At 47.7% G+C, this 24954-nt stretch overlaps 1 protein-coding gene across 5 annotated transcripts in view; it reads left to right on the top strand.

The window, feature by feature from the left end:
- The window catches only part of Bcl11b (BAF chromatin remodeling complex subunit BCL11B), a 90946-nt gene extending 82378 nt beyond the window's left edge, over positions 1-8568 (top strand). For all 5 annotated transcript variants that reach the window (XM_037210828.1, XM_028882093.2, XM_028882089.2 and 2 more), the window contains one exon: positions 1668-8568. In XM_037210828.1, the coding sequence (XP_037066723.1) occupies positions 1668-3679 (2012 nt within the window). In that variant the 3' untranslated portion in view covers positions 3680-8568. The remainder of the gene's footprint in view (positions 1-1667) is intronic.
- The last annotated feature ends 16386 nt before the right edge of the window (positions 8569-24954 follow it).

Raw genomic sequence — 24954 nt, 5'->3', positions numbered from 1 at the left:
CCTCCTAGGAAGTGGCATTAGCTGGTGGAGAGTGAGATGCTGTCTACCCAGGATTATGGATGTTCCAGGACAGGCTGGGGTAAGCAAAGACGAGGCCCTGTCTGCTGTGAGGTATGGTAACCGTTCATGTTTGGCTTTGCTGGGGAGTTTGAAACTTCTGACTTAGTGTCAGCATTAGTATCTTTTTTGATACAGGCAAGTTTAAACAGAGGAGAGGGTCTTTTCAAGACTGAGGTTGCCATACTTTGTGCCAGGTCTGGAATGAGAGGCCTATTCTTACCCCTCTGAGCCGCTGCATCCGATGAAGGCAGACAGGCCTGTCCACGCCTGTCTTACTCATCTAAGGCATTAGGAAGGTTCTGGCAGGCAGAATGTGGCCTCACATTGAGGTTAACAGCTCCAGACAAAAGGTTCAGCCTCCATCTTGAGACTGCACCAGTGAATGACAAGTACGTGGTGTTTTGGCTCAGGGCCACGAGTGTCCACAACCATTTGTGACTGATGTCACCCGAGCCAGTGGTAACAAATCAGCACGTGTGGCTGTTCGTCCTGACTGCTGTCATATTTGGCGGTCTCCTTCCATTCCTTTGTCTTCTGGCAGAAGACATCAGACTACTCTTTTAGGCTGGAGTCCCATCCCCCACCTCCTGCCCTTCTTGGGGACTGTGGAGCTGATTTCCACACTGTGGGAGTGTGGGAGGCCACAGGTGAGGGTGGCTTTCACAGAACAGCAGACTTTGGAACTGTGTTAGTCTTGCTTCACATATCTGGGTTTCTATTGGACAGTATTTTCTGCACAGACGCTGGCCCATGAAACAGAAATTTTCTGTGGCTAAAATCTCAAATGTAGGCAAGGTATCAGAGTGCTACCTGGATGTCTGTCGCTCGCAGCTGGGAACTGAATGTAAGGGCAGGCATTCTACCACAGAGCTTCATAGCAATTTCTGTTTAAAAAAAAAAAAGTTAAGTTTGTAAAGCAATGGAGTTAGTAGTCCCCAAGGGGAGGCTGAGGTGGACTAATTTTTATCCCAGAGGAGACATTTGATGACATGTATACCTTTCTGTTTGCACCACTGGAGGGTGGGGATATTGGCATCTACTATGTGGAATCCCTATACCTCCTTCTCACCCCAGCAATGAGTTTTGAGGGTGGGGTCTACATGTCAACAGTGGCTGAGTCAAAAATCCTGGTCTAGAAGGTGTTTGGGTGAGGCTTATTACCCTGGCTCTTTTACATAATGTAGCCATTGTCACTGTCTCTCCTCTGGTCCCCAAAAATGATTAAAGTAAGAACGCTTTTAGGGGGAGCAAAGTCAGGCCCATTGAATGCAAGCTACTCCCTGGTGACCTGGGGCTTTCTCATAGGTCCTGTTGTCCACTGCATCCGGGTAGACGCAGTGAGGCCTGTCCACTATTAGGCCGCAAAAGCGACTCCCTGGAGTCCCGGGGCCTTCCCATAGATACCATTGTTCCCTGCCATCTGGGTAGTCGCAATGAGGCCTGTCTACCCTTCGGCTGCACAAGTTGACTCCAAGGATTCCCAGGGCGTGCTCATAGATCTTGTCCTCTGCCTTGTGGGCAGGACCCAGTGAGGCCTGTCCACCCTGTGGCCACCCCGGCTCCATGCAGCTGCTCACATTCTGCCTTTCTCCTTCGTGTTTCCCCAGGTAAAGATGAGCCTTCCAGCTACATTTGCACAACATGCAAGCAGCCTTTCAACAGCGCTTGGTTCCTGCTGCAGCATGCGCAGAACACGCACGGCTTCCGCATCTACCTGGAGCCCGGGCCAGCCAGCAGCTCGCTCACGCCCAGGCTCACCATCCCGCCTCCGCTTGGCCCCGAGGCCGTGGCCCAGTCCCCACTCATGAATTTCCTGGGGGACAGCAACCCCTTCAACCTGCTGCGCATGACGGGCCCCATTCTACGGGACCACCCCGGCTTCGGCGAGGGCCGCCTGCCAGGTACGCCGCCGCTCTTCAGCCCACCGCCGCGCCATCACCTGGACCCACACCGCCTCAGTGCAGAGGAGATGGGGCTCGTGGCCCAGCACCCCAGTGCCTTCGACCGAGTCATGCGCCTGAACCCCATGGCCATAGACTCTCCCGCCATGGACTTCTCGCGGCGGCTGCGAGAACTGGCTGGCAACAGCTCCACGCCGCCGCCCGTGTCCCCAGGCCGTGGCAACCCTATGCACCGGCTGCTGAACCCTTTCCAGCCCAGCCCCAAGTCCCCGTTTCTCAGCACGCCACCGCTGCCACCCATGCCTGCGGGCACGCCGCCACCGCAGCCTCCCGCCAAGAGCAAGTCGTGTGAGTTCTGCGGCAAGACCTTCAAATTCCAGAGCAATCTCATCGTGCACCGGCGCAGCCACACGGGCGAGAAGCCCTACAAGTGCCAGCTGTGCGACCACGCGTGCTCGCAGGCGAGCAAGCTCAAGCGCCACATGAAGACGCACATGCACAAGGCGGGCTCGCTGGCTGGCCGCTCGGATGACGGGCTGTCGGCTGCCAGCTCCCCAGAGCCAGGCACCAGCGAGCTGCCTGGCGACCTCAAAGCGGCCGATGGTGACTTCCGACACCATGAGAGCGACCCATCGCTGGGCCCCGAACCCGAGGACGACGAGGACGAGGAGGAGGAAGAAGAGGAACTGCTGCTGGAGAATGAGAGCCGGCCTGAGTCGAGCTTCAGCATGGACTCGGAGCTGGGCCGTGGTCGTGAGAACGGAGGCGGTGTGCCAGGAGTGGCTGGTGCGGGTGCTGCAGCCGCAGCGCTGGCAGATGAGAAAGCGCTGGCACTGGGCAAGGTGATGGAGGATGCGGGGCTTGGCGCACTGCCACAGTATGGGGAGAAGCGTGGCGCCTTCCTGAAGCGTGCAGGTGATGCGGGTGACACGGGTGCTGGTGGCTGCGGGGATGCAGGTGCACCGGGCGCCGTGAACGGGCGTGGCGGGGCCTTCGCACCGGGCGCAGAGCCCTTCCCAGCACTCTTCCCACGCAAGCCTGCACCGCTGCCCAGCCCCGGGCTTGGTGGCCCAGCACTGCACGCGGCCAAACGCATCAAGGTGGAGAAGGACCTGGAGTTGCCGCCTGCTGCGCTCATCCCGTCCGAGAACGTATACTCGCAGTGGCTCGTGGGCTACGCCGCTTCACGCCACTTCATGAAGGACCCGTTCCTGGGCTTCACGGACGCGCGCCAGTCACCTTTCGCCACGTCGTCCGAGCACTCGTCTGAGAATGGCAGCCTCCGCTTCTCCACGCCGCCGGGGGACCTGCTGGATGGTGGGCTGTCTGGGCGCAGCGGCACAGCGAGCGGGGGCAGCACGCCTCACCTGGGTGGCCCGGGTCCTGGGCGGCCAAGCTCCAAGGAAGGCCGCCGCAGCGACACGTGCGAGTACTGCGGCAAGGTCTTCAAGAACTGTAGCAACCTGACGGTGCACCGGAGGAGCCACACTGGAGAGCGGCCTTACAAGTGCGAGCTGTGCAACTACGCGTGTGCGCAGAGCAGCAAGCTCACGCGCCACATGAAGACGCACGGGCAGATCGGCAAGGAGGTGTACCGCTGCGACATCTGCCAGATGCCCTTCAGCGTCTACAGCACCCTGGAGAAACACATGAAAAAGTGGCACGGTGAACACTTGCTGACTAATGATGTCAAAATCGAGCAGGCCGAGAGGAGCTAAGCGCGTGTGCAGGGGAGCAGCGCGTGCATCTGTACAGTGTGACCATCGCCAACCATCGCCAACGGGACCCGGTGACCGGACTGGCCTCTGTGTCCCCGGGGCCCAAGGGAGGCGGCAGTCCAACCTAACCTGTGTCTGCGAAGTCCTATGGAAACCTGAGGGTTGATTAAGGCAGTAAAGATTTAAAAAAAAAAAAATTGTGGAGCCTTTTAACTGTGCAATAATTTCTGTATTTATTGGGTTTTGTAATTTTTTGGCATGTATGTGCAGGTACTTATTATTATTATTATTTCTGTTTAAATTCCTTTAAAAGATTTTGTTGGGTATCCATCCCTTCATTTTTTAATAACCCAGTAGTAGTTTGAGCAATGACTCGCAAGTGATGTAGAGGGAAGCTATCTTTTAAATTATAATTTTTGTGTGTGTGTGTGGGGGGGTGCTGCTTTTTTGAAATTTAAGCTAAGCATGTGTAATTTCTTGTCAAGAAGCCAACACTTAAATGACTTTTAAAGTTGTTTGCCTTTTCATCATTTACTTTTGTCCTGAAATAAAAAAAAAAAGTGGCATGTGGGTTTTTTTGGGGGGTGGGGTGGGGAGGTGGCTTTCAAAAACATTTTTTTTCCCCTGGGAGGTGGATGTACAGCGGATTACAATCTTGAAAATTGTAGCACTTTGTTTTAGCATCGGATTGGAGACATAGCACTGATGTCCTGAGGTCCCAGAGACCTTCTCTGTGTGGAATTCAACTTTCCTGTCATGGAAGGAAAACTTGGGGGAAGGGGTATGTGGCAAGCAAGCTCCTCCCCAATTCGGGACCCTGAGAAACGTTTCCAGGTGACTCTAGGAACAGCCTCAGCACTTGGGCATCCCCAGGAGATACTGTCCTTTTCTGAGGAGCTTGGTGTGTCCTGGGAAGCTGCCTCTGTCCTTTCTTTGCTGTAGATTTGACTGAGGGTACCTACTGGGTAGGCAGCGGTGGGCAGGGAGGAAGAAACTAACAATGTTCTTTCAGGCTTCTCTCAATGTGATGCTTCTCTCTCTCACACCCCCCACAGCCTGCAGATAAACCCCGGGTGTCCATTGCTACAGTGGTTGGTAATTGACTGTGTCCCAAGCAGACAGCTGGCCCCGACCGGTGGACTAGGGAAGTTAGCTCCGGGGTCTCTCATCTAATGCTGGCAGTACTGTAGGGCAGGGGAATCTTGCCTGTTCTTTCTTGCTGGAGGAGCTGGGAAGAGTACCATCCAAGGTGCCCCACGCTGCTTCCATGTTTGTTTTTTTGTTTTTGTTTTTGTTTTTTCCTTCCTCCAATTAGTTGGGACATACCATACATTGGACTTGTTCAGATTTGATGTTTGAATTCTGTTGACCCGCACTTTAAAGCTTTTGTTTGCATTTAAATTAAATGGCTTCTAAACAAGAAATTGCAGCATATTCTTATCTTTGGCCCAGAGGTGGGTTAAACTGTAAGGGACAGTTGAGATTGAGTGTCAGTATTGCTAAGCGTGGCATTCACAATACTGGCACTATAAAGAACAAAGTTAAATAATTTATTGGACAGTCTCTCTACTGCCGTTCAATTTGATGTGCGTGCCTTGAAAACTGATCTTCCTATTTGAGTCTCTTGAGACAAATGCAAAACTCTTTTTTTTTTTTTTTTTTTTTTGGTTATGTTTTTTTGAGATGAAAAGACTTTAAAAAGTAAACAAGAAAAGTACATTCTTTAAAAACAAAGCCACATTTACTTTAAATTAAAAAAAAAAAATCCTGGTTGAAGATAGAGGATGTGAAAATGCCATAAGACCCAATCAAATGAAGAAGTAAGCCCAGCACAGCCCTGGACATCCATTAGCAGAATTGTTTTCAGCCCCTTTTGTTTTTGGGACAACGCTGCTTAGATGTGGAGTGGAGGTGATTTACTGCTGAATTAAAACTCAAGTGACACAAGCTGATATCGTTGAATGAGAAAACAAAACAAAACAAAACAACAACAACAAAAAAAACCAACAAAATAATTCAGGAACAATGGCTAATTTTTTTTTTTCTAAATTTAAATTTAGTGCACTCTGTCTTAAAAATACGTTTACAGTATTGGATACATACAAGGGTAAAATAAATCGTGTGTATGTGTGTTGGAGCGATCTTTTTTATTTTATTTTATTTTCAAAGTTTGCTTAATAGGTTATACAGAAATGCCACAATGGCTACGTGTATATTGTTTCCTTTTGGTGACGGGGTTTTAGTATACATTATATATATTGAAATTTCTTGATTACTGTCAAAGTGGACCAGTATTTGTAATAATTGAGAATGCCTGGGCATTTTACAAAACAAGAAAAAAAAAAGTCCTTTTTCTTTTCCTTGAAACCGTTACAGTAAGTTTTAAATGGTGGGTCTATGAAATCTGTTCTGTCACAGTAACTGTAAAGTCGGAGTTTTAGTACATTTTTTTCTGCCTTGGGTGTTGAATTTTTATTTCGAAAACAAATGTATAGAAACTTGTATTTGGGGATTAAAAGGGGATTGCTACACCGTGTAGAAAAAGTATGTAGAAAAAAGTGCTTAATATTGTTACTGCTTTGCAGAAAAAAAAAATCACATTTCTGACCTGTACTTATTTTTCTCTCCCCCCCTCCCTCTGGAATGGATATATTGGTCGGTTCATATGATGTAGGCTCTCGCTGTATTTTTACTGGAGCTTGTAATTTTTTAACTGTAAGCTTGTCCTTTTAAAGGGATTTAATGTACCTTTTTGTTAGTGAATTTGGAAATAAAAAGAAAAAAAAAAACAAAAACAAACAGGCTGCCATAATATATTTTTTTAATTTGGCAGGATAAAATATTGCAAACAAAACAAAACAAAACAAACAAACAAAAACCTCACTCACATTTGTATGTTAAGTCCTCTTGTACAGGAGAAAAAAAGGGTTGTTCGACAACCTTCAGGAAAAAAAAAAAGACACAAAAGGACAGAGTCCAATGCTTTGGTTCACAAGTCATCTTAGTTGTATATAGTCTGTCAGAATTGGCGTACTCAAAGAACTATTGGCTTTGCGCTTTGATCTGAAGGCCCGAACTTTGTATCAGGCCTCCTGGGTGCAGCCACAGCAGATCCCATGGGAAGTGCTTTATTTGTGTTCAGTGGTGAAAAGAGAGCCGTCCCTCTATAAGATGGTAGGTGTAGGGGTGAGGGAGCAAGGTCACCTCCTTACTCTGCTATGGCTACTGTGGCTGCTCCCTCCGGCCCCTGACCACCCTCCAGAGCAGAGAGAGAATCCACAGCTGCGTTCGTCCTTGAGCAAACCTGGACGGATCAACGCTCCTCGAAGGAGCAGCTGGGCCCGGGGGAGCCTCTGCCACTGAGGCTGGTGCAGGCGGGACTGAGGAGGGCCCTGAAGGCAGATCCTTCTGTTCCATGGACAGTGTCTGCTCGCTTTCCTTCTCGGCTTCGCTGCTTTCTTCTGCAATTCCATTGGTTTCAGAATGGTGAGGGGCCTAGGATGAAGGAATTCTGTGCCTTTCCATCGTTCTCTCCTCCTGTGTTCCCTCCCCGCCCTCCTCCAGTCTCTGCCAACCCTCTCGCTGTTCATCTCATCTTTAATTTCCTGCCCCCTCTTTGTCCCCTCTCCCCCAACCCCCCCCTTTTTTTTTTGTAAAGCCAAGTAGCTTTAAGATAATAAAGTGGTTGTTTATTGGATGAGGGAATAATACACTTTTCACACATATCTATATCAGGAAGCCATTTTTTTTTTTTTTTAATTTCAGGAAATGTAAGAAATCATCATTTCAGGTTATGAAAGCATGGCCGTGCATCTTTCCAGGCAGGTCCTTACTAAATGCAGACTCTGCCTCACTCTTTCCCATTTGACTTGCCTTTGCACAGTTAAAGGATGGGGGCCAAGTGAGATGCCACGTGCCTCGGGCTCAGTGTCCCACAGGCTTGCCCCAAGGCCCAGGATGGCCCTGCCCTTCTGCTGCCCTGCCCCTCCGCTGCCCTGTTAGCTCTCTGGGAGCCTCTGTGTGGTTCTCCTGTGCTCGTAAAAGCTAGCCAGTGCTCACCAGCTCACCTGTCACCAGAATGCCAGGACTAAGCCATCCTAAAGCACAAGGATTGTATGTCTCTGTCCACTGCAGAGAGAAGAGAATTTTGCTTCGCTTATCAAAGCGAAAACCAACCAACCAACCAACCTCCCCGAAGCAGGTGACCCAGCCAAAGGGCTCTAGCGTGGGTGACCCAACCAACCTCAGGTCGGGTTCCACACTGCCACAACTTTACCCAAAGTTGCCCCCACATTGGAACCTGCCACTTGTCATTGGAGGGTCATCATGGGAAGGGGAGGGGAGAGGAGACTGGATTACTCTAATCAAAATGTGAACCCCGAGGTGACCAGCCTTCCACCTGGCCCTTCCGTCCAAGGTTTTGTTGAACGCAGGCAAATCCGTGACTTTGGTGCTCTCTGTATTAGCCCTGCATAGCAAAGGCACATTGATTTCAGCTGTTTGCTTTTGTACTGGCGAGGCAAAATATTTTTATTACCTTTTCTATTACTTATCGTATGAGCTTTTGTTGTTTGCCTAGAGGGTTTGTCTCTTACAACAAGTTTGGAGCTATTTATTATTGCTTGGTATTTGTGCTCTGTTTTAAAAACAGGCACTAGTTTTTTTTAATTATGGATAAAATGTTGAGATGACAGGAGGTCATTTCAATACGGCTTAGTGAAATATTTATTGTTTCTTTTCTTCTCTGTACAAGAAATTGGGCCTCTTTTTTTCCCTTAATGTCACAATGTTGAGTTCAGCATGTGTCTGCCATTTCATTTGTACGCTTGTTCAAAACCAAGTTTGTTCTGGTTTCAAGTTATGAAAATAAATTGGGACATTTAACTTGATCTCCAAACCTTGTCCTTTTCTGTGTCTTTCAAAGGTGGGGAATGGCCAGCTTATTTCTACAGGGGGAATTGAAGGTCTTTCTCCATTTCCCTTCTGACCTACACCTTAAGCCCGTGACCAGGAGGAGAGACAATACTTCAGGAAGCAGCGAGGTTTGGAAAAGTTCTTGGCCCGGGCTATGTGCTATGTGTGCACATAGTGAGACCTTGTCTTTAAAAACAAAACAAAGTGAAATGGAAAAAACAAAAAACAAAATGAAAAAACAAGTAACAAAACAAAAACAGAAAAAAAAAAAAAAACTATGAAAAGTAGTTTAAGACAGCCAAAGATAATGTTGATCTTGACGGACATCCCATGCCGCAACCTCTATTCAGGCATGGTCAAGCACTCTGTGGTGGATTTAATAGATGAAGCTTTGCTTCAGAGAACTTCCGGTCACACACAGACTCCTGAGCTCAGGCCAGTTCCAGGTTGAACCACATGAAATGACTTATAGTTATTTTGATTGAAAAAACAAACAAACAAACAAACAAACAAACAAGCAAATGGCAGCCTTGCTGGTGTGCTTTGTAAGCTCAGCATTCTGGAAGCAGCAGCAGGGTATCGAGTTCGAGGCCAACCTGGTTTCCACTATGAGTTCTAGGCCAGCTTGGGGTACATAGCAAGATCAAGTATGAGAGAGAAATAAAGAGAAAGAGGAGAGGAGGAGAAGGAAGGCAAGGAGGGAGGTAGGCAGGCAGGTGCTCTCAGGAACTGGAAACCAGTGTACAGGACCTTGCCAGCTGCTCTATACAGGTGCTTTTGGCTTTCCAAGTGCAGAATGAGGGTTCTGGGCCAAACGCCCTCTCTGACCGTTGCACAGGAGGATTCCCTTCCCTTCTCTCATGCTAGTTGTTATCACAGTGGAAGAAACTCGTTTTGGGGTTCACCAAAGTTAAGCCTTGCACAGTGAATGATGAGCCTTTAGCTTGGCTCTCCCAGGTTGAGTGAAGAGCAGCTGGATGGAGGAAGGCAGGCGTCTAGATATATCTGCATGGCTGTAGCAAGGACCAGAGCCCACTTGAGCTACATGGGAAGAAGGAAGGGTCCCCTGGGTTCTTGACCTGTTTGTTCTCTTCCTGAATTTCCTGATCTCAAAGGGACAAGGGGCTTTCACCTGAAATCACCCCGCCAGCCCTCAGGCTCTCATCATGAGCTGAGCGCTGTGCTAGAGTGTTCACGGGGAGCATGCAATGAAAGGAAGCAGGCACGCGTTGTTGCCAAGGTGCTCTGTGGGTCCCACCTGCGGAGATTACAGGAGAACAAGGGTGGCGGTGTGCTTCTCTCCACCTATCTTCACCCCAAGCAAGTCAACAGCCTCCCCCAAACCTGTCACATGACTGAATGAGAAGAATAGTTTGAACTGCTGCATCGGAAGTGGCATGGAAAGTGAGGTCTAGAGCTTAAGGGACGAGAATTCTCAGGAAAGAAGCTTTCCTTTTCCATAGCCTTTCTGCCAGTCGGCTTAGAAACAGGCTTCCTCCGAGCCTTGGTGTTTCCTACCCAGAGACCTCTGCGGATATAGAGCTGAAATGCTCCAGAGTCTTCCGATAAGAACTCAACGGAGTGAGCTCTTTTTGGGGAAGGAGACACCCTCTTCTTTAAGCCACGGAAACAAATGGTTAGACTGAGCCACGGAAATTGCTCAGATGAGTAAGTGGACTAATGCTCACCAATAGCTGACTTACATGGACGGACTGAGGGCCATGGGGCAAATTGAGGATCAAGGGGAGCAATGGAAAGGTTTGACCCGTTTCCTACCAGTTTCCTTGATAACTGGTTTTACAATCTCGGGTCAGTCCCTTCCCCTTTCCAGGCCTCTGTTTCCTTATCTGTACAGCAAAGGGTTAAGACAACAGGAAGGAACCATTTTTGTTTTCAGACAGAAAGCCCCTAAGGGTGATGTGGGCTGCCTGGGCTTCAAACACTGAGAGTGAGAAAAAGCCTCAAGAACAGAACACCCCCACTTGCTAGTTGTGATTTGAAAGTTTCCTCCATGACATAAATCATGGGGTCTCTGCAATTTCCAATCATCCCGTTGTGGTTTGGGGCATCTGTGAAGTTTCTGGACACCTCTAGTCACCCCATTCTGAGCTGCAAGGTCCAGCAATTAAAATGAGAAATTTTCCTTGTCTGCTTTGGAGATAAAACTAGATGAATGGGACTTTTTATGTTAATGTGATGGAAATACATAATGAATCTCATGTAACTTTCAAGCCAGGGAGGATGAAAACGCTGACTCTCTGTGCAGGTGAAGCCTGAGCCACTAATTGCCTGCCCTGAATATTCTTCAAAACGGCTTCATTGGATTCTGATTGCAAACCATCGAGGACGCTTAAAAGACGTCAAAACAGGCTGAACCTGGAAACCAATTTAATTCCCCAAGCCAGGACTGAGCTGGATGTCACAAGTGGGAACGCAAGGAGGTCTCTGGCTTGTCTTTTGCTCTTAAGAAGAGAAGCAGGATAAGGAGAATTTTTAGGACTAGGTAGTGTGGGCAACAAATGAAGGGGTGAAAAAGAGGGAGAGACAGATGAGCCGGTGGCAGGAGGCTTGGGGAAACTGGGCTGTTCCTTCAAGGACAGTCGAGGATTCTTCAGGAAGGTGAAGACATGTGAGGGAGAGAAGGTGTATCTGCAGAGGGAGAAACTTCATGGCGGTTGGGAGAACACTGTCAAGTTCATAGAGAAGCAGCCTCCTAGAGTTGACTGGCACCCTGGAAAGTCATTTAGTGTATTTGTAGCTAACATAGGAATAGGAACCATCACCTCCCAAACCCCAAAGTACCTCACGTTCAATCATTGATTTATGAATACATCCACACATGCATGCATGCGTTCATCCACATAACCACCCATCCATTCATCCGCTGCTCACTCACCAATCTAATCACCCATCCATCTGTCTCCCCACCACCCCACTCACGCACACACTCACTCAAACGTCTACTCAGCCGCCCACTAACCCACGGGTTTGTTTACTTCATGAACATCAAAGACCCGTGCCGTGCCACATTGACTGGTGGAAGCTGGAGGTGAATACAGTTCTTGTCTTTCAGGAATTTATATTTCAGTGGGCAGAACAGGTTGTCCGTAGATCCACTCATCCAGCTACCGGTCCGTCTACCTACTCATTTATTTCTTTCCCGCTCTTGAGTTCCCACCCGGTGGCCCACACTTCCAGGCCAGGCCAGGCAGCCTGCCATGGAGTCACTTCTTAGCTGGGAATGCCATGTGGGACTGATAGACTTCCGTGGAAAGCTGGAGCAGGTGTTCCCCATACCTATGTCTCCTTTTACTAGAGTTTATTTTTCAGACCACAGTGAAAGGGTAATTGTGTTTTTGTAATCTCTTATACTAAAAAAAAAAATTAAAATAGGAAAGGTCTGGTTTAGGACACAGTACAGTTGTGATCCCAGGGGACCTGTCTAGAACAAGCAGAGGGATATTCATCTGTTCAGATCCCAAGGGATGCTGTTGTGTAGCTCTTGGGCCAGGCCACGGAAGACTTTTTTTTTTTTTTTTTTCTGGTTCAAAATGCACTGGAGACTGAAGTCTCCAAAGGCTTGGCTAGCATCTCACCCAAAAGTGAGACCTGGGCCTAGGGACAGCACCACCCACCCGCCTCTTCTCGCCTGTCTACGAGACTCTGCCAAGTGCCTGCTCCATGCTCTGTGCAGCATGGAGGAGGATGCCCAACGGTTGGGTTCAAAGTGAACCTAGGAAGCCAAGAGGTAGCAGGCAGGTGTCATACCTTGCAAACACCTTCCACACTGGGCACAACCCTGCCCTTTGCCTGTGTTGGGAGTGTGATGGAGGGTTTGGTTTGATTATCTGAATCATGTTCCAACCCTATGTTCCTCTTCTCCCTGGAAGGTCCTGGGCTACTGTGTATCGAGAGCCTAAATGATATTCTGAGCGTTTGATCTGGAGATGGTGATGCCATTCTTGAAAACTCTGCTAGGTGTACTAATTAGTGATTCCCAGACAGAGGGAAAAGCTAGGTGCCAGGATGATCACTTCAGCATTGTGTTAAATATCTTATTAATAATTGGTGTTTGTCCTTGATCCACAAGGCTCTGAGCAGGCCATTAAGAAACATACACGACACAAATAAGCAACAAAACACCAGGACCCAAGAGACTAGAAGATAAAGTAAGTGTGCACATTCACAAAAACAGAATTGTATACTTAAACCATAAATTGAGGGTAAGCTCCCCAGCAGCCAAAGGGAAAAAAGAAACATAAACATGGTCTTTATTATGCATGAAGAGAGAATACTTATTGTTAATGACATGTATGATGGCAAAGTTTTATAAGCAACTTCCCTGTATGTCAACAATAGAGTAACAAAGAATAGCTTGCTTATTAAGAAATAGTTGCATCCACCTAAAAGGAGGGGACTGGAGACTTTGGTAATAACCAGGAAACTGTGTATGGGATAATGTTAATTTTTAGAGGCTAGAAAAGGGACTGAAGAGATGGCTCAGTGGTTAAAAGCATACACTGTACTTGCAGAGGTCTGAGCTTGGTTCCCAGAACCCATGTTGAGGGATTCACAACTGCCTACCATGCCAGCTCTCCGACATCCAACAACTTCTTCTGGCCTCTGCTGGCACTACACTCACATGTGCACATACCTAGACACAGATACACATAAATACACATAATTAAAGATAAAATCAATCTTACAAACATTAAAAGCTAGAGAACGTTTGGATGCTATTATTGCGAGATTCCTGGTTTATTGTGTGGATGTAGATTGAGCACAGATGGCTGGGAGAAGTCTACACCTACGGAAGTTTCTTCCACTACCAGCAGACAGTCCACAATTGCCTTCCTCCTCCTGTATCTGTCATGGTGGGAACCATCTCATTTTTTTTCCTCTTTAATCTTTGCAATGACTTCTCTTCTAGAAAACTGTCCTGAAGCAACTGCAGTCCAGTCAAAGATCTAGCCATGTATTTGTTCACTGAAGCTGTTCAAGAGGGAGAGGACAGGTTGGTGGCTTGGATGCAAATCAAAAGAGGTGAGATGATAAAATTTCTAGTTTAAGATCTCTTTAGGTATAGATGACTAACTTCTAAGATCTGCCACTAGATTGGGCAGTATTTTTTGTTGTTATTGTTGTTAACTTGACTCAACTAGGGTTACCTGGGAAGGGAAGCCTCAATTGAGAAAATGCTTCCATCTTATTGGCTTATAGACAAGTCTATTGGGCATTTTTTTGATTTTATGGTTGATGTAGGAGGGTCCAGCATACTCTGGATGGTACCATTTCTGGACTGGTTGTCATGGGTTTTTTTTTTTAAAAATTTTTTTCTTTTTTTTGTGTGCATTGGTGTTTTGCCATGGGTGTTGGGTCCCCTGGAACTGGAATTACAGACAGTTATGAGCTGCCATGTGGGTGCTAGGAATTGAACCCAGATCCTCTGGAAGAGTAGTTGGTGCTCTTAACTACTGAGCCATCTCTCCAGCCCCTTGGATTCTATAAGAAAGCAGGTTCTGGTAGTTTGAAGGAAAGTGCCCCCCTCAAGTGTGTGGCACTATTAGGAGGTATGGCTTTGATGGAGTAGGTATGGCCTTGTTGGAGGAAGTGTGTCACTGTGGCTTTGAGGTCTCATATATGCTCAAGTTACACACAGTGTTTCAGATCACTTCCTGTTGCCTGCTGATCATGATGCAGTACTCTCAGCTCCAGCACCATGTCTGCCTGCACACGGTTGTGTTCCACTATGATGATAATTGATTAAACCTCTGAAACTGTAAGCTATCCCATAAAATATTTCTCCTTAATAAGAGTTGCCATGGTCATGGTGTCTCTCCACAGCAATAGAAGCCTAACTAAGACAGAAGTTGGTACCAGGGACTGGGGTATTGTTGTGATAGACCTGACCATGCTTTTGTTTGGAGGAATTTGGACTTTGGTACTTTGGGTTAGGAAAGCTTTAAGCACTACTTAATGGGCCATACTAGTAGGAGTATGGAAGACAATGGTGCTAAGAATGATTTGAACTGGGGGCCTGGATCAAGAGGTTTCAGAGAAGAAAATTTTTCTTTTTTTTTTTTTTTTTTTTTTTCGAGACAGGGTTTCTGTGTAGCTTTGCCCTTTCTGGAGCTCACTTGGTAGCCAGCTGCTCGAACTCACAGAGATCCGCCTGGCTCTGCTTCCCGAGTGCTGGGATTAAAGGCGTGCGCCAGAGAAGAAAATTTTTATGTTGCCTAGAGATCATTCTTGTGATATGTTGGTGAAGAAAGTGGCAGCTTTTTGCCCTTGTCTAAAGAGTCTGCCTGGGGCTAAACTGAAGAGATTTGGATTAATTTCTTTGGCAAAAGAAATCTCAAAATACCCTACTATAGAATCTGTCATGAACTAGTGTTCATGCTTATAAAGAGTTATAATGAAAAGGAGCAATCTGAGGAGAAAAGGAGTATCAGGAAGTGCTGTGGAATAATCTTTCTGTACACTGTGAATATGTATTACCCTCATGGTTAATAAAAAACTGATTGGCCGAAACAGGGCAAGAAGAGATTGGGTGAGACAGCCTGACACAGAGAGAATGATGGGCCATACTAGTAGGAGTATGGAAGACCATGGTGCCGAGAATGAGGACAGAGTCAGGAGAGTCATGGGAGATGCTAGTCAGCCACGGAGCAAGCACGATGTGTAGAAAATTAGGTAACAAGCCATGAGCCATGTGGCAAAGCATAACTAGAAATGTGGATTAGTTTAAATGTAAGAGTTAGCCAGTAACAAGCCTGAGCCATTGGCTGAGCATTTATAAATAACATTGTCTCTGTGTGGTAATTTGGAAGCAGCTGACCAGATGGGGAGTGGGTGGTCAGGACAGGAAAACCTCTGACTACAAGGAAGTGGAATGGAGCTTAGTCCTGTGTTCAGGGAGATAAACAGATTAAGGAATGGAATAAAGGAGTGTTGGCCTCAGGGCAAGATCCCACCCAGCTAAATTTCCAACTTGTGAAAAGGAATTAAAGAAAACCTTGGAGCTGGGTTTGATGGTACACACCTTTAATCCCAGTACTGGGAAGTCAGAGGCTGGCAGATCCCTGAGTTTGAGGCCAGCCTGATCTAAAGAGCAAGTTCCAGGACAGCCAAGCTTAGGTGGTGAAGGAAACCACAGAAAATAGCAAGCTGGTGAAGATGTAGTAGAACAAGGAGGCCACGTTCCAGCCCCAGCAAGCAGCAGAACGTGGCAGCTTCAGTCATGTGGTTCTGGGTTTAAAATTAAGGATAGAAGAAAGGGGTTAGGGAGTTTGCCTCTGTGACTAAGAGAAGACCCAGAGGCCAGGCATGTGTCAGGGATGTCCCTCAATGGAGGCCTAGGGTGGTCATTTCGTGAAGCTATGAAGTTGAAGCCTGAATCACCTTAGAGACCCCAAGATGTTGGAGATGCCAGAGCCATGGGATACCTGCTGAGGAAAGCTGCTAACAGGGGGTGGAACCAGCCCAAGGGAAAGAAGTGTGCTGCAGTCAACAAAGCTGAAAGGAGTTGGAAATCGGAAGAGCATTTTGACATTAGACATGGAGATGCAGAGTTTAGAGTTTGCCTGGCTGGTTTTGGTCTTGCTTTGGTCCAGTAGTTCCTTACTATTCTCCCTTCCCCAATTCTTGGAATGGTAATGTATATCCTATGCCATTATATGTCGGAAGTATGTGATCTGTTTTTGGATTTTGATTTTACAGGGGATTATGGTTAAGAGATTACATGAATCTCAGAAGAGACTTTGAACTTCAGACTTTTAAATAAGTTTGAGACTGTTATAGACTATGAGGGCTTTTGAAGTTGGAATGAATGCACTTTTGCATTACAATATGGCTATAAGCCTTTGGGGGCCAGGCAGTGGAATGTGGTGGTTTGAAAGAAAATAGCCCCCAAAGGGTGCAGCACTATCAGGAAGTATGGCTTTGTTGGAGTAGGTATGACCTTGATACCACCTAATGTCTCAGTTCACTTCCTGTTGCCTGTGATATATAGAAATCTCAGCTTCTTTATTACCATGTCTGCCTGCACGCTGCCATGTCCCACCATGATAATGGAGTAAACCTCTGAAACTGTTCTCTCTCTCTCTCTCTCTCTCTCTCTCTCTCTCTCTCTCTCTCTCTCTCTTTGAGATTGTTTCTCTGTGTAGCCCTGACTGTCCTGGAACTAGCTTTGTAGACCAGGCTGACCTTGAACTCACAGAGATCCACCTGGCTCTGCCTCCGGTTTGCTGGGATTAAAGGCATGCGCCACCACCACCTGGCAACCTCTGAAACTGTAAGATACTCAGTGGAATATTTTCCTTTATAAGAATTGCTGTGGTCATGGTGTCTCTTTGCAGCAGTAGAAACCCTAGGACAAAGACTGAGCAAGCCATGAGAAACAAGCTAATAAGCAGCATTTCTCCATGGCCTCTGCTTCAGTTCCTGCCTCCAGGTTCCTGCCTTGCCTCCCCTTCATGATGGACGGGAAGCTCTAAGAGAAAGTAAGCCCTTTCCTCCCAAAGTTGCTTTTGGTCATGGCATCTATCACAGCAACAGAGAAGCAAACTGAGACAGTGTGGGAGTGAAGGATACAAGCAGCGGGGTAAATAGCTGGCCACGGACCCAGGAGAAGCCTGGAGATGACAGGAAGTCAGAGAAGGAGATCCAGAGCCCTCTCTGATTCAGGAATCTGGAGAGGCTGCATAGTTCAAGGCTGACAAAAACACCTCACCAGTCTTGCTTGGGGAATTCAGGGTCTCTATCTGCCAAACAACAGTGCATGGGGGCTGCTAACACTGGCATGCTGGGAGCGAGAGGCATGCTGGGAGCTGGCTATCCTAGCTTATAGCTGTGCCCTTTTTCTGCAGGGCTCAGAATCCAATTGTGCAACCTGGTTATGCCTCCGTCTCCTCATTTGTACAAGAGGGAAATGACAATCCGAGGGATCCGAGGAGGATCCAGATTGTGTGATCTTTGCTCTGCCCATACCAGCATCTAAAACAAGGTTCCCTGTAGTGTTAGGGTTTTTAATCTGCTGCTGACAGGTCATTCCAGAAGGATTCTCGCCATCCAGCAGTTCTTTTGACTGTGTGGACAAGAAGAAAGCTTGCAGGAGCTCCCTAGCACATTGCTGGCCCAGGGAACGCGGGAGTTCTACAGTCTTGCTCAGCTCCTTCCATCACCTACATCCCCTCAGAGGGTTTTCTCCTCCGAGGACTCTCATCAGTCTGACTCCTCAGTTTGTAATCTCAGACTGTGAGCGCCTCTCTTCAGATTCCTCCCAAGTGTACCTGCAGTGTCCTGACTATGAAAACAGCCTTTGGAGCTTCAGTGCTTTGCTGGGCTGTGTCTGGGGCTGCCTGGGGACGTCAGCTGGTAGCGAAGCATTGTGATTTGGGTGAGAAATGTCCCCAGTGGGTTCACTGCTGGAACACTTGCTTCTTACCCCCCCGCCCCCAGGGTCTTGCGGTGCACTCTTGCTGGGAGAAGTGGGTCGCTAGGGTGCAAAGGCACTGTGACCAGCTGCCACACCTTCTTAGCTATGATGGGCTGTATTCCTAAGAGCCAAAAATAAACCCTTTTCCCTGAAGCTGTTTTTGCCAAGTCTTCACTCACAGTAACAAAAGAGTAACAGATCCAGGAAGAGACTGTCTGTGTGGACCCCATGCACTCATGGTCCCAAAGCTTTAGTTCCCAAATAGGACTGAGGGGCAACATACTTCCTTAACTGCCTTCCGATGAATGTAACTTCTCCTGCCCTGGTTTTGATGATAGAGTAACTCCAAAAAAGCCGACCGAGCTATGTGCGTGGAGTTTCATATGTACAGCCACACATGGACATTAGAACTCAATGTCCCTATTCCCCTTTCTGGGTCTGAAACCCTTAAGTTGTGGAGTCAATTCTTAGCAGGCTGGCTTTCATGGATTCTAGAGTTCATGGATTGAATATATGCATACAGATGTATTATTATATGTATGTATGTATGTATGATATACCACATTCATATATATGTATTATATTTTTTATAAATGCCCACTTATATAAGTAAGATGGGGTAGTAAGTACTGGGGATATTTTATCCTTCTGCAAGTCTCTATCAGGGACCAGGAGAATTTAGCAATGGGAAATAAATACTCCCCTAATACCTTAATGTTTCATTTTGTATTCAAATTCACATAACTAACTGCAGTTTACATTTTCCACCATTGTCAGGAAGCTCAGTGCTAAATTTAATGTTCAATCAAAAGATCAGAAATATTCATTTCAGGTTTTAAAAAAAATGTCCTTCTTATATTCTTTTTGATGCAGCCTTTCAATAAGATTGTTCTTTATGTAATTTTATTGCAACCTCATAAATATTGAAAATGCTCTTATAAAGAACTATTAATAAATAAAGAGATGATGCCCAGTGCCCCACAGAGCTGTCCAGGATGCTGTCCACACTGTCTGCTCCCTTCCAGGCTTCTGCTACATTTACCATCTAAACCTGTGTGGCTGTAGCGGGTCACAGCTCTGATATTGCTAAATGGCACTGCTTCCAAGCTCTGTGCTTTGTTCTTTGTGCTCTGAAGACCTGAGAAATGTGATAGCAGACATGTCCAAACTGTGGTCCATAGGCCACATGTGGCTGAGGAAAGCTGAGGTCCATAGGCCACATGTGGCTGAGGAAAGCTGAGGTCCATAGGCCACTTGCAGCTAAGGAAAGCTATGAATTCAGCTCAGCACAAAATCATAAACTGACTTAAAATTTTATGAGATTTATTTTTGCAAGCTTTTTGTAACGTGATTATGTGGTTCTCAAGTGTGAACATTAATATCAAATATTAGATACATCTGTGGGGAAGGAACTGGATTTTATTGATTTTGTGTGTGTGTGATGTGGGCTATGTGTGCTGCGAGCACACACATGTATGTGGGTGTGCATGTTTATGTATGCTCACAGAGGCCAGAGGAGCTGGGTGTCCTGCCCTGTCATGCCCACCTTATTCCCTCAAGGCAGGGTCTCTCACTGAACCCAGAGCTAGGCTGGTGGCCAGCAACCCTCCAGACTTCTTTTCCCACAGTGCCGAGTTACAGGTGCATGTGTGGGGTCATGCCTACTTTTTTCTCTTGGCTCTAGGATCCATGTCTTCATGCTTGTGGGACAAGTGCTGCTATCCACTGAGACATCACTCCAGCCCCAAGAATAAGGCGTTTAGAATGGATCAGCTCTGACTTTTGTAGGAGTTTTATCTCTGCTTCTTGTCTGCTTGCTAAGTGCCTGAGGGCTGGAATCTCTCTGCCTCTGTTTCCCTATGTGCAATGTGAGAACAAGGATACCTAGAGAACTCCTGTGAGGATCTGACAAGCAGAGACAGAGCAGGCGGTACATGGAGAGCGCCCCCAAACACTCGACTGGCTTTTCTTTTTGTTGTTGTTGTTAGTCCCTAGAAAGTCTCCAAATTCCCCCAGGCAGTCTCTTTTCTCCTTGTTTCTCTCTCTCTCTTACACACACACACACACACACACACACACACACACACACACACACACACTGTCTGGTCCACTTAGAGGACCAGAGGTGTCCTTCTGAAGGACACCATCTGTAGCCATCTCTGCCCCACCTCCATGTATACCTCAAGGAGCCTCTCTGATCCCTGGCAGCCAAGCAGGGGGTGGGAGGCATGTGGGGAGGGGACAAAGGGGCCACCTCTAGAGGTCACTGCTAGTCTGTTCACCTGTTCCTAGTCTCTGAAGGTCAGGAGACCTGGAGTTTGGAGCCACACCGTGAGGTGACACCCTTAAATTCCCTGTCCTCTCTCCCTTCACCCTTTACTCCACTCAGCCTGGTTATGTCTCTTCAAGAACTCCACAGTCTGCTCTGGCCTGGTCACCCTGGCTCTTCCTGGGCCTCTCCTGAAGCTCTGGCTCCATCTCTTCCAGATTCTCTCTGCCTCTACCCTCCGGATTGCCTGATTCTCTGATCCTTCCTTCCTTCCTTCCTTCCTTCCTTCCTTCCTTCCTTCCTTCCTTCCTTCTTCCTTCCTTCCTTCCTTCCTTCCTTCCTCCTTTCCTCCCTCCCTCCTCCCTCCCTCCCTCTCCTCCCTTTCTTTTTTTTTTTTTTTTTTTTGGTTTTTCAAGACAGGGTTTCTCTGTGTAGCTTTGGTACCTGTCCTGGATCTTGTGCTGTAGAGCAGGCTGGCCTCAAACTCACAGAGATCCACCTGCCTCTGTCTCCTGAGTGCTGGGATTAAAGGTGTGTGCCCCACTGCCTGGCTGATTCTCAGATTCTTGCACCCCATCATGAGCTTCTCTCTGGCAGCAGGCTGATCCTCCCTCCACCTCAACCTCAGTCATTTTGTAGAACCTCAGGACAGGTCATGCCCCTGTCCAGAGGCCCTGTTACCACTAGGAAAAGCTCACAGGTGTCCTAAATGTGCAAGACCAGGCCACAGAATTTACCCTACAGCATCTCACACTTGAACCAGAGGGATCTTCTGTGAAGGCTGTGGAAATGCAGACTTCTGGTTTCCCTGCTCAGAATGGAAGAGCCCAGGGTGAAGTACTTGTATCCTCAAACATGAATCAGCAAGGTTCTGAGGCAGGGGATTTTTTTTAGCGCCACGAGCAAGAAGCATGGTGTGAGTCTAATATACACCAGTCTTTGGGGCCTGCCTGTCCTTGCCTATGACCTGGTTAGCATGGATCCCCTCACTCTTATCTACAGCTCTCTCTGAGGCTCTGAGGACAGAGACTGGAGGGAATGGAGGCACTGGGTGGACCTGGGGCTCAGGTCAAGGGCAGCTGTAATGTAGTGAATGAAACTGGGAACTTGGGATCCCCAGCCCATCACACAGTCCCAGCTCTGTTGCTCCTGTCTCCTGAGTGACCTGGACATGTCCACTCACCTCTTGGTGAGTCTGTCCCCTTTTCTTCAAATTCACAGGGGGCACAAGCTGTCTGCACAACACAGTGGGCGGGGCCAATGACATTACCCATGATGGAACGTGCTGAAGAGTCCATGCCTTTACACGAACATTAGACAACGATGATGTACTAAATCACCACCCAGGTGATGGTGGGTTTCCACCCCACTCCTCTGCATTTGCCACCAGCCACTCCTCAGACGAGCCCCGCTGCTTCCGGAACCCCACAGGCTTTCCCTCGCTGACCCCGCCCTCTGGAAATGCCCATGCACCTTCTGCTTCTGTTGTCTAGATACTGGCTTTGCCCTGGCTCCTGGACCCCCATACCCAGGCTGTGTGGTGCTTCTCCATCAGGGAACCTTTCCCTCATGGAGCACCTGCAGCCTTTAGCACGGCAAGTCCTGCAGGGCCTGGATGTCTCAGGTGCTCTCCTATGCCTAGTGGTGGGAACACCTGCCCGAGGGGTGACACAGCTTGGGCAAGCACGTTTTCTGCTCGGGAAACAGCACAGGGTCCAAAACAGCGAGGAGTTAGAGCCCCTGAGCCTGTGCTGGGTGCCTGGCTCCTTCCTGCGGCACCCACCTCTGGGAGGACCTCAGGTGACAGTACTCTGGGGCCTAATGCCTACTGCTTCCACTCTGGATGTCTTCAAGAGCTTGGGTCACAGAGGCAGAGCAACCTGAGTTCGCCCCTCCCAATCTCTGTGAGTGTTCTGTGCCTCAGTTCCCTCATCAGCACACGGTGGTTAATAATAGGACCTAAATCAGACACGGTGGGTGACGCGATGAGCCTGTTGTACACAACAAGCGTTCCTGAGTGTAGAGGTGGGGACACACCAGCCAGCTGTGGACACGGACCGTCCTCACATCTCCACAGCTGCGCCCAGTACAGGTTTCTCTCTTGCTAACTCGCAGTCCAATCCAGTGGTTAGGGGACAGACAGCCCTTCCTGGGGTGGGTCAGTGGCTCCTTCTACCTTGTCCAGTGTGGAAGCTATCAGCAACAATTTATATTTAAATTAGTTAAAAGTCAATACAGTTAAACCTCCCATTCCTCAGCCACTCCTGCTGCCGGTCAAGAGCTCCACAGTATGGCCGCTGACTGTCAATGGGCAGCGCTTCTGACGTCACAGTAAGCTCTCGGATAGTACCGACTGAGAGTCCTCTGCCTTGAGTGGAAGACAACATGCTGTTCTTCAGGAGTCCTCGGGGGCCAGGCCTGGGAGACATGACTATCACTTCTGTCCCTGCCTGGTTGACCAGGAGGCAGTGGCATGGCCTTCATTCCAGAGACTCTGTAGAGGACTTCATCTTGGGACTGCGTTCTTTCTACTGGACTCAGTGTGCCTAGTCCCGCCCCACAGCTCCACTCAGCCTACTTTTACCCCTCCATGCTCCACCTCTCTCCATATTGAATATGTCAGGGCACCAGTGGCTGGAATTCCCCCAAACTTCTCAGAAGTCGGGGAGACCTTCTGAAGCTTCCAGACAACCTCTTTTCATGTCTCATTGGCCATTCCCAAACCAGTCCCTTGGCTGGAAGAAGGCCACAAACCAGTTGTCCACGCCTGCCGCTCAAGTGCAAAGGGTTGGAAGAGTCCTGGGTGCAGACCACGTTGCACACCACAGTACCTTGCCCCATGTGTGGTACTCTGCTAGGGATGAGATGAGTAGGTATGACCTCGGTGTGGGAATTCAGAGACCTGTATGCAATCCCACCTGCAAACACATGAGTGTGAGTACCTGGCTCATCACATAAGGTCTAGACAGGCAGGCAGGACACTCCACTGACATGCACAGTCTACAAGACTGTCCCAGGGGCCTTACAGCTCTCCTGGTTAAAGTGAGGATGCTGCTAGGACGCTGGTGCTTTTCCTAGTGCCGGAAGCTCGGATTGTCCAAAGGGGTAGGAAGGAGCCTGCCCTGCCCACGGTTATTTCCTTCTTATTCATTCTGAGTCTCTGGTCCAGCCTGAAGGCACTCAGTTCTGCCCTCCTCCACCTGGGTTGAGACATTCCAGGTATTTTTTTTTCCCCATACGCTTCCCCCATAACAAATGCAGGGTGTGCTATTTATTTATTTATTTAGTCAGAGGCGCCCAAGCATTTAGCAGTTACCAATGATCAAGAGTACATTTTGCAAACAAGTAATAAATTTTAACAGCAATTTGTCCATGAATTGTGGCCTTTGGATGATATATTTGATTTTCCCCCAGAAGCTGAACTTCTTTGTCATCTAGGTTTGATTCATATTTTAATTTTTTTAAAAGCAAATGGTGTGTATAACACATTGCAACATTGAGCTGATTGCAAATGCTATTTGGGTTGCAGTCAATATTTTTAATTTATGCTGTTCGAGATACACAGGGAGCCCCCGGCCCGCTCTGCTAACAGCTGCGAATCCACACATCTCTGCCCCTGACATTTTATACTCTGTAGTTTTCTTAATGTTGTATGGATTTTTTTTAAAAAAGAGGAAGAATAATTTATGCCGGTGCCTTTTAATGACGCACCTTTACCCAAAGATAAAACGTGTCCCCGCTTCCCTTGCCCCCACCCTTTTGGCCTGGGTTCCGAGGATCACATTTTCTTGTGGAAAAAAAAAAAGCTGTCGTCTTTTGCACCCCACAACTGGTGCATTACTTTGTGTTAATTACCTCAGGAAGGAGAGTGGCTCAGATGCAATCATCTTTGTTTGTTAACACACCCTGGCTGCAGCAACACTCCCCATAAATAAAACATAACTGAGATTACAATGTCATGTTTGCCGTGACTCCAGACCCTGAGAATCATTCTAGTAGAATTCACAAAGCATCCCCCAGCAGCCAAGCTCCTTGGAGATGCAGTGTGGCCAGAGTGGCTTCTCAGCCTCAACCATCCTTGCCTCCACAAGCCTGATTTCATCTGTGGACCTGGGTACCTTTGTGCTAGGAAGGCTGGCACAAGCTGGGAGATGCAGTCTACGAAAAAGAACCCTGACCACTCAACGATAAAAAGACAATGGTATAAAGAATAGGTCAAAGATGTGAAAAATCGTGATAGTAAAGATGTTCCATGGATGAAACATATGATGAAAAGATGTTCATTACCACGAGGCATTAGCAAAATGCAAATTGTGAAAAGAAAGAGAAATCACTAGCCACTGATTGCTGACTGACAGTAACAGGTTCTGAGAGGGTGGGATGCAACAGGAACACCCAAGGATTGTTGGGCAATGCAAAATGGCAGAGTTCTAGAAAATGGCTTGGCAGAGCCTTAGGAAGTTAAGCATACCCTTACCATAGGAACCAGCAATGGCACTTCTAAGCATTTGTTGAAGGGTAATAAAAATATAAAGTTATAGCCAACAACACAGAACAGAACCTCAATCCTGAGAACATTCCAAATGGTCACCTGTAGTTAATGTATAAACAGGATGGAATACTAGCCAGCAATGAAAAGCAAGGGACCCTTTACTC

This window comes from Peromyscus leucopus, chromosome 14, assembly GCF_004664715.2.
Source record: "Peromyscus leucopus breed LL Stock chromosome 14, UCI_PerLeu_2.1, whole genome shotgun sequence".
Classification (NCBI taxonomy): domain Eukaryota; kingdom Metazoa; phylum Chordata; class Mammalia; order Rodentia; family Cricetidae; genus Peromyscus; species Peromyscus leucopus.
Note: the sequence above shows the minus strand (reverse complement) of the source record. Positions and strands in the feature narration are given on the sequence as shown.